This window comes from Abramis brama (assembly GCF_963993115.1).
Source record: "Abramis brama genome assembly, chromosome: 21".
NCBI lineage: Eukaryota > Metazoa > Chordata > Actinopteri > Cypriniformes > Leuciscidae > Abramis > Abramis brama.
The window spans coordinates 27,184,786-27,195,287 of NC_139983.1; the positions used below are offsets into that span (position 1 = coordinate 27,184,786).

Genomic DNA, 10,502 nt, shown 5'->3' on the forward strand with positions numbered 1-10,502 from the left:
TATTCATTATAGTTAGTTATCTTTTAGCTGCATTTGAGAATCAACAAGCGACAAATAAACTGTACTTTTTTATAATTCCTGTGCAAGTACATTGTGAAATGCATCTTTTCATGCGATGTGATAATTGAATTACATTTAATATTGATATATACAATTAATTGTGAATAATTTGATCGCTTAAATAGCATATTGTGTAAACAAATCTATTTGTTTAATAGCCCTAGCTTATTCATTTATGACAGCTGATTGGCAGTCGAGGCGAAACCAATGCAGCTGCATTCTGCTAATTGATGACCCTTGTTATATGAAAACACAAACAGCGCGTGTGCTTTGATAATTCTTTTCAACGTTGCTCAGTTGAGCCAGCAGCTGCAACAACACAACAGCCAGCCGCTTACTGCTGAGCTGTCACACTGCCGCCATAGCAACCACCTGTCAATCACAGGCTTGTGTCCAGAACCACACGCTGAAGATGACTGAATTATGTGCGTTGCATTTCTAAACCAAATTTTAGTCATGCATTTGTTACACTGCAAAATAACATGCTGTTTGTTGCTTTGTGGTTTATGTCACATGTGAACAACTACTGCAGAAAATGAAAGTCAGCTCGAGACTCTTGAGTGGTGTCTGTAAGGTCTTTGGTGTTTACTGAGTTTCAGTGATAACCGAGATGTACTGAAAATGGTTTGATGCCATTGCTTTAAATAGGGTTATCTTGTTGCATCTTAGGTTTTGTAATGCCAAGTTGCTTTGTGCTTTGTGTTTCGTGCAAATGAGTAATTTGTATTGTGCCACTTGCAAACATGATTTCGACGTAGATATTTTGAAAGATTAGTAGGTACATAAGACAGATGGGCTTCAGCAAAAAATGTTTAATTCCAAACGGGTTGTCCTGCAAGGCAATGATCTGTCACTGTTAAAGTTTATTATGGGTTGTTAATGCCAACTCAGAAGTTAACATCACCCTGGTTCCCACCAATATGATTTTTCAGTTGGCTTTTGGAATTATTGCATCTCTATTAGAAATCTACAAGTAAATTTTAAGTTGGAATGGTTTTAAAAGCATGAGTTTAAACAACAAATCTCTGAAAGCCGACTAGATGCATTTCCCTGCTTGGTGTGATGACATTTAGGCCTGGTTTCACAGATGGGGCTTAGATTAAGCCAGGATTAGGCCTTAGTTCAATTAGTACATTTAAGTAGCTTTTATAAACATGTATTAGAAAAAATAAATAACTGGTGTGCATCTTGAGACAAAACAATAGCAACTGGCATATTTTAATATATTAAAAACAGTTAAAACAGCTCAATAATGCATTTTAGTCTGGGACTAGCCTTAAGCCTTGTCTGTTAAACTGGGGTTTAATGTCTCTGACAACCTCAGGACAACCAAAAGCCATATAGTTACATTTTACCATGGTAGTGAGATGCTATGTGCGTGCGTGGTTTTACCGGTGGTCTAAATGTAGGATACTATGGATGACCAATGCTTAATTTTAATAAAAGTAGAGTGCTAACTGACAGAATATTTCAATTTGTTTAAATATTTACAGATGTTACTGTTTTTGTTAATGAACATAAATTTACATCTGCATCCCAACTCAAGCTTCATTCTGTCAAATGTGCATTTCTAAGAGAAAAACATAATATTATTAATATTGCAGCCTGCACTGCAAACTGTGCCGAAGGTACGTGTCATCAAAGTCAGGCAACACAAACTATCTCCCGTTAGAACTTGCAGAAACTAAGAAATTATTTTTTTATATTAAGATATTTCTTTTGCTAAGGAAAAAAGACTGGAAAAGGATTTAACTTAAGTTAACTCGTGCATATTTTGATGTAGATTTTTTTTATTATAAATGTTTTGAATATTCTACCTCAGATCTGAGAAATGTTCAAGAAGTGATTGTCATGTTCTGACGATACAGAGTAGTTTAAAACCACAATTAACTGTGTCTGGTTATTACATCTTTCACTCAGGAGCAAAGATCTGTAGTGCTTGTCAATTGCCTGGTTCTCCGTACAACTCTCTGTACACATCAATAAAAGTGGCAAAAAGGCCGTACATAATAAAAAAGCACACGTTAGAGCTCGTTGACCCAGAAAAAGATAGTGTCCTCGATTTATCGCGCCCTGAGAAACTGCATGGAGGAACGATGCAGAGAGAACAAAAGGGATCATCCAGCGACTTGCACAGCTGGGATAAACGCCTGCAGCAAAAAGCCTTTTACACATGTTGTTAAGGATATAGCGATGGTCTAGCAGAATTGCATCTCTCCTGCACTCATTAATCTGTTCATATCATAGCATGTCCTGTGATTCTCCCACTTGTGACCCTGTCTCTATATCACACCGCAGCCAGTTGTGTTTCCTCAACCATGCTAATTTTACTTTCTTTTTCATAGGGAGCCCTCGCCTGTCTGTTGTTAAAAAAACCCATCTTTCCCAAAGCGCACCCCTTGGCTGACTACCACTACTCTGGTAAGTCCCTCTCACCGTCAAACACACTTTCCTTTTATTTCACCTCTTTTTTTTTTGCCGGGGTGACGTGAGTTAATCCGTATGGCATGCGGTCCCGGTACCCCGTCACCCCCTGCGCTGGCATTCCAAGCCATGCTCCCTGTCTCTGTTATAAACAAAAGCAGCTGAGGAGTGGAGTTCAGCGGAGGGGAGGGGTTCGACTGAGAGATGGGTTGACAGAGTGGGTTGCTGGGTAGAGTATGGGAGTGGGTGAGAGGAAAGGAGGGGGAGTGTGTCTGTGGCATGTTGTTAAATCCTGGGTGAAGACAGCGGCATCATTGTTTGTCTGGACATGTGTGTGCTGGCTGTTTGCCCTCTCTCTGTCCTTTGTGCGTGAATGTATTTGTGTTAGCGGGTGGGGGTGGTCTAGAAGCAGCTACATGGTTATCTGATTGTGTGGACCGTTTGTCTGTCCCACACAGGCTCTGATAGCTGGACGCCAGAGGAACGACGGATCTTCAACAAAGGCATCGCTGCCTACAAGAAGGACTTCTTCATGGTTCAGAAAATGGTATGTACAGGTTTGAACAAAACCCTAACAATAAGCATCAATCACCCACACAGATCATATAATGCAGCTTGAGGATGTGTGCTATTACTTTTCCAAAAAGTCTCTGTGTTGAAGGTGAGACATATATAGGGACATATTTATTATAGAGACTTGACTATAGCTAGTAAGTAACCATCTAGCAACTAGGGCTGCACGATATTGAAAGTTTTGAAAGTTGAAAAATGCAATATGCGATAACTCATTAAATACTGCGATATATATATATAAAAACTACATACGTGTTTGACATTATTTTTGTGACAAGAAAACATCCCTACTTCTGAAAGTGAACAGCAGTGTTTCGATATACGATGTATATATATAGAAACACTGCTGTTTTCTTGTCACAAAAATAGTGTGAAACATATATATACATATAACCTCTATATATATATATATTAGGGCTGTCAGTTAAACGCGTTATTAACGGCGTTAACGCAAACCCATTTTAACGGCGTCAATTTTTTTATCGCGCGATTAACGCCTAGCAAACTTTGTAGTTTTTTTTTTTTTTTTTTTTGACATGCTTTTGCAACAACTAGTAACGTTAGTACAACACCACCGGATCTAGCTAGACCGGAAACAAAACAACAGGCACGCCGCACACACTTGTTTGGGCTTGCGAGCCGGCCAAAGAGTGGACGAGAAGCCGCGTCTATGGACAACTTGTATCGCACATCGGACGCGTACTTTCTCAGTTTATGGCCAGCAATAAAAGGTGTGTGTACACTCATAGAGAATAATGTGTTCGAATTTTAAATACGAGGCGCTGCGCTTCGCTTCTCGTCCAGTGTGCGACCCCCTTTAACATTATGTTTTGAGTGGATGAATGATGAGCGCGAGACGCCGAAATGGATGCCAATAAGATTCTGAATGGAAAGTTTAATTTTAAAAAAGTGGCCAAAATGTTTCAGTTGACAAGACCAAAGTGATCTGTGTGTTTTGTCATTGTGAACTGAGCTATCATTGCAGCACGTCCAGTCTGAAATGGCCTAACGTTACTACTTGATGGCCAAGCACACTGATTCGCTGATGCGAATTCTCCACCCCCTCGTCAATATTAGGACCTCGTCAGTATTTCTTTCACCCTTTTATTTATGGACAGTGTTACATTGTGTGAGAGATTATTTGCTCCAAGTGAGAATGTTAGTGTGAAATTGAACACTACAGTATGCCAATGTTGATTTCAAAAAGAAACATTTGCTCAAAGCAAGCCGATCCACTTTTCCATGTTGATAAGAGCATTAAAATGAGAAAAAATAATGGGACAAAAAGAAATCAAGAGACATTTAGAATAGATAAAAATGTGCGATTAATTGCGATTAATCGCGAGTTAACTATGACATTAATGCGATTAATCGCGATTAAATATTTTAATCGTTTGACAGCACTAATATATATATCCTACATACATGTTTCACATTATTTTTGTCAAGAAAACATCCCTACAACTTCTGAAAGTGAACAGCAGTGTTTTACTGTAGCATAAGAGCATAAGCCTACATTAGGTTTATTTAACAACAGAAACTGAATAATCAAATGTAAAAATAAAACACTGCTTAGTTTTCACTGTATGAATTAAATATATACTGATTCTTATTAAAGCCACAAAAGTTATTCAGCCAAGAGCAGTGAGTGATTTTCTCTTTGTCTTTTGTTCATGACAACAGTTATTGCAAGCCGTTGCGATATTCATATGCATTTGCAATATTTCAATATATTGTGCAGCCCTGCTAGCAACCACCCAGATCATCTTAGCAACACACTAACATCCACCTCAAACATCCTAGTAACTCTAGCAACTATCTAGAACATTCAATCAACCACATATTAACAGATTAAAAGCACTTAAAACATTGTAGCGCCATCCTAATAGTATTGCATTATATACTGGTACTAGAAAGGTATCGTGATACCCTGCTATTAAAAACAGTACGGTTCCACATTTTATCAGTACCAGTACTTTAAGAATGACAGCATTCTAATAAGAGCCGTATTTCATAATTTGTCACTTGTGTGACAGTGGCACGTGTGCAGAGCTCTGCTTCCACTCTCTGCAGGGACTAAAATATTTCCACACAGCACATGAGAAAATAAAGCATCAACGTTTAATGGTTAAAAGAGTTAATGAGATCAAGAAGCTTAGAAAAAAAGCTCATAGGCGCTACTTGCGCTGCCCGGAGTGCGTGCAGAAAGCCGCCTTTCAGATAGCATGCAATCGCGAATGGTCAAAAATATGTCAAAATACACGTCCTGGCAAGTATCAATGCAAACACAGTCGGGTGTGTGTTAAGTGAATGTAAACAGTTAAGAAAGAAATCGTGTGTGTGTTCTAGTGTATTGGATCCATGTGTCAGGTCTTTAAGTGACAGCAGTGTAATAAACCTGCTGCTATCTGTGTAATTAATGTTAATCAAAGAGAAAATCACCCACTGCTTCACTGAATAACTTTAATCTATTTATTAAGAATCAGTGTTAAGGTAAATCATAGAGTGACGTTTATTTAAAACATTTATTTAATTTCTTAATGCTACTGTTAATTAGACCTACTGTACTCTACCTGAAAATTTTAAAGCACTGTTTATTTCATTTGTATCTTTCTTATATTGTATTTGTCTTTGTAATTTGCATCTTTGCTTATTTTAAAGATAAAAGATTAAATAATTTTAAATATATTTTAAGATAAAATAAAATAAGTATATTGTGATATAAAATTACATTAAAAAAAAAATGTATATATTAAATTACTAATATTTTGGTCATATCACCGTCCCGACTGGCCGCTATCCCAACCTGTTCAGAATTATGAAAGGTTAGCGAATGTGATTGATAGTGTTTTTTAAAATACATTTATAAAACATTACATTTTAAGTTCTGTCATATTATTAAATTACTTTTACTGGTGTTTTAGTTTTTTGCCATGGTATAGATTTAGTATTGGTATCACGATATTTCAGTTGGGTATCACATCGAAGTCATAAGTTTGGTATCGTGACAACACTACATCCTAACATCAACCCAGAACATCCTAGTAAAACATTAGCAACAAACTACAACACTCAAACAACCACATAGTTATAAACTAAAACCTCTTAGTACATTCTAGCAGTCCAACTTTTTCCTGAACCCGGAAGTCTCGCAAATAGCAGGGTTATTCTTTACAGTCTCCGGTGTTTCTAGTCAAATTAGTGTTTTTTCAGAGCCGATAATGTAAATCACCACTGACACCATAGCATTATAGCAGCAAGTTCTAGCTAATGCTGAGTTGTTTTCGTGTTTGACTTGAAGGTGAGCTCCAAGACGGTGGCTCAGTGTGTGGAGTTTTACTACACGTATAAAAAGCAGGTGAAGATCGGCAGGAACGGAACACTCATATATGGAGAAGCAGAACCACCAGAAACTAAACCCACAACAGAGGAGGAAGTGGACAATAAAGTGAGTTCCTGTGTCTTTGTGCGTACGTGCATCTGGTTGATTTGATTCTGTACTAACTAGTGCAGCACCGTAATGATGCTTCTCCATCAGAGTTCACAGAAGTTTGAATCACGTAAAGATGACGAGGAGAGCAGGAAGTGGGATGTGTCATGTGACAGGAAACAAGAAAACAGCCCGGGCAGGGTGACACAATCTCTACAGGCCACTGAAAATGTGAGTTTGGGGAGATTCGTAGAAAGTTACATGAGGTTGCAAAAAATGCATGGTGCCTACAGAAAATGTAATTGTTTTAGTTCTCCATTGTTCATCCCCAGTTCATCCCCAGTTCATCCCCAGTTCTGGGCTATTTGAAATAACAATTAAAAAAACTGGTCTGCCAGAGAGGTTTGTGTAGTTTAGCACTGTAGGATCTTTATAGCACCATCTAGTGGTTTACTTTATTACAAGTTGATCCAATGTAATTTATAGTACATTTATCCTGTTGGAGGAACCCAGACTTAACTTGCTGAAGGGCACAATGGTGAACACATAGATGGGTTTGAACTTACAACCACAGAGGAAGTTCCCTGTGTCTGATATCTGTATGCGTTCAGCTGTGCTTGTTTATACTAACCATTTGTTTCCTGTTAGGCTCCTGCCGTCTTAGTCTTAAGAAGTCAGGAGGACAGCACTAAGGATCCGTCCACGTTGGGGGTCAGTCATCCTCCTCCACCACCACCACCATCTAAACCTCGCTCTGAAACCACAGGCCGGAAAAGTGTGGCTGGCAACACAGGAAAAGGACAAACTAACCAAGAGGGTGAATTTCCCTGCAAGAAGTGTGGCAGGTCAGTTTATTGGGATACACTCCCAGTTTTATGCATTTACTCAGTAGTGTAACATTTATTTAAATGTACCTAATTTTATTTATTTACTGAATTTAAAAAAATTAGATAAGGTACATTTAAATAAATTATTTAAATGTTCCTTTTTATTTATTTATTAATTCGTTTAAATGCATTTTATTTGAATAAATGAAATACGGTAAATTTAATTAAGCAAATATGTAATTAAGTATATTTATAAATAAATCAGGTACATTAAAATAAATATTTAAATTAAATAAATAAATAAATGAATTTATTTAATTTTATCTGTGTTGTACTGTGCCATTAAATGTTTCTGTTTATCACAATGTGTGAACTACAGTGTTTGCGACACTTCTAACTAAACCACATTTGTCAGTTGTGTGACAGTAGTTCAGGTGTTTTAACAATAGTGTAGAAGTAAAACGCTAGCTTCTCCATCAAGTAGCATGTAGAGTGACAAATTTTAGTTTAGTTTTTTTTACATTGTATTGTGTATGCAGCTTTACAGTCAAGCAAACTGAGGTAATAATCAAACACACTTACAAAGGTGTCTTGAATCTATTTTTATCATTGGAAATGTGATTCATAGCAGATGGTTCCTGTAGATGTTTCTGTTAAAAACTGAAACATAATTTTTTTTCACCTTTGTTGCCATTGGCTTTTGGCTTGCTTAGTTGGGGACATTAAATGTAACATTTAATTTAATATTCAACAATAATATTGATCTGCCTGTATTGACACCATTATATGAGAACTGAGCTGGATGATGACATCACGGTTTTCTCCAGAGCGGCTATGTATATAAATGAACTAAATTAATTAATTAACTTTTTTACAACAGAAATGCACTCAACTTACTTAAGCTGGACTGTGACGCTATTTTCTTCTGGAAACAAACTTTTGCATTATTGTCCTGTTATCTCTGTGAAGCTGCTTTGAAACAATCTGTATTGTAAAAAGTGCTATATACTGTAAATAAATGTGACTTGACTTGACTTAAAAAAAAGAACAAATATTCACAGATTCATTTGCTGGACAGAAGTCCCTGTGCAACATTTTATGTCTTTTTAGCAATGTCTTGATTTAAAAATCTTGTTAAATTCTGCTGTTTATTATTGTTTTTAATGAATCTGATTCAATCATGATTGGTTCATGAATCTGACTGATCTGGTTCAGCTCGTTGTTCTACAGTACATGTCTGATTTATGAGCAAATTATCTTTTTTTAGTCCTTTGATCCAGATCATAAAACCCTGTCTGTATGATGCTGTGTTCACAAATCTGGCTGATCCACTTCTCTGGTTCAGATCACCGACTCATAGATCTGCATGTCAGATTCTTCAGTGAATCATTCTTTGAGTCAAACATTTGCGTTGTATCGGTTGATCCAAGTAACAAAACCAGTCTGAATGATCGTTCACAAATCTGACTTATCCAGTTCTCGGGTTCAGTTCATTCACTCATTAAGCTTCAGGCCTGATTTGTGACGAATTTATTCTTTAAAGTCAGATGTTTTCAATGAATCTGTAAAGCCAGTATAAAAACGAAAAGAAAAGGTCTGAATGATTATTTCATGAATCCAACCGATCCAGTTCTTGGATTCAACTTATTATGAACGAATCATTCTTTTGAGTTGGATGTTTATAATGAGTCAATTTGCAAAACCAGTCTGAATGATTGGCTCACGAATCCGGTTCTCGAGTCCAATGACCTAAAGATCTGAACTCTGTTTTCTCCAGGATCTTCTTCAAGGTGAAGAGCCGCAGTGCCCACATGAAGAGTCACGCTGAGGCGGAGAAAAAAGCAGCTGCGCTCCGGCAGAGGGAGGCCGAGCAGCGCGCGGCAGCCGCCATGTTAGCCGCCCAGCAGAACGGAGCGATGGGGGATCAGGGCCGAACCAGGAGAGCCAGCAGCGACGACTCCTCGGAGGAAGAGGAGGATGCAGATGATGAAGACTGGCACTAGCTAACAGTCTCCTTTGTATGGCAGAGAAAAGACTTATTTATTTCGATTTTACCAGCCAACAAAATCCCATCCCGAAAGAACAGTTTCAGGGACTAACTCACTCCCGTAGAATGTTTGTGTGAGTGCGTATGCGTGTTACGTGTGTATATGAGACGGACCGAGACCGATGCTGTAGAAGCATTCAGGGGCTTCATGTTCAGATATAGGGCTATTGGGAGTGTAAGCCATGCCATCTCAGTGTGAATGTGTGCGTGTGTGTCTAAAAAATGCACTTTCGGACTCATCCAACACACACTGATCTGACCGCAGCACATCTATCCAGTGTCTGTGCACAGAACTCTCTCCGGTGAAATGAACTATTATGGACGTAGACGGACACAAAAGCAAGTGCGCATGCGTGTTTAGTCTTTTCCTCCTTTTTCGCAATGAAAACGACAGCATCTTTCTCTTCCACGTGACTGCCAAACGCTTGCACAACTGTGCTTGTATGCCGGGTCTTGATCTCCAGTGCTGTAATTTTGGGCTTTCTGTTTTCAGCATTTAAAGGTATAGTTCATCCGAAATGAAAAATCCTGTCGTTTTTCTCACCCTCATGCCGTTACAAACTTGAATGACTTTCTTTCATCCGTTGAACACAGAAGTTTAGTGGAATGTTCATGCTTCGCTTTGCCATATAATATTGCTTAAGGGCTTTCAATTTCCAAAAAGATTTTTTTTTTTTTTTTTTTTTTTTCAAAAACCTAAAAGTACTGCAGATAACTATTGTGCCATATTCCAAGTCTTCTGAAGCCAAACAATAGGTTTGTGTGAGAAAATCTCGACTCATCTTGACAGTGTTGTAAATGTTAACAAAACTATTAAAAATCATAATTTCAATTGATATAAAGCTGAAATAAAATATAAGTATTAGATGAAAATGACTGAAATAATATAAGATTAAGTTAAAGTACTACTGATACTTAAATTACAACACTAGAAAACTAAAAATAGCTCATTCAAAACATTAATAATTACAATAAGTAGGCCTATATATTATGGTAATATAAATAATACTAGAATAACACATGGGATTTAAGAGCCATGGCAGAGTATCTTTATGGAATAATGACTTAAATTGTTTTATATATATATATACATATATGAACATTCAGCTTAACACCAACTTTAATGTTTGCCGTCAGATAC

General features: G+C 37.4%; 1 protein-coding gene across 4 annotated transcripts in view; it reads left to right on the plus strand.

The window, feature by feature from the left end:
• mideasb (mitotic deacetylase associated SANT domain protein b) overlaps positions 1-10,054 on the plus strand; it is a 28,073-nt gene extending 18,019 nt beyond the window's left edge. For all 4 annotated transcript variants that reach the window (XM_084096500.1, XM_084096499.1, XM_084096502.1 and 1 more), the window contains 6 exons: positions 2,406-2,481; positions 2,943-3,031; positions 6,359-6,505; positions 6,596-6,718; positions 7,136-7,332; positions 9,092-10,054. In XM_084096500.1, the coding sequence (XP_083952626.1) occupies positions 2,406-2,481; positions 2,943-3,031; positions 6,359-6,505; positions 6,596-6,718; positions 7,136-7,332; positions 9,092-9,317 (858 nt within the window). In that variant the 3' untranslated portion in view covers positions 9,318-10,054. The remainder of the gene's footprint in view (positions 1-2,405; positions 2,482-2,942; positions 3,032-6,358; positions 6,506-6,595; positions 6,719-7,135; positions 7,333-9,091) is intronic.
• Positions 10,055-10,502: the final 448 nt, after the last annotated feature.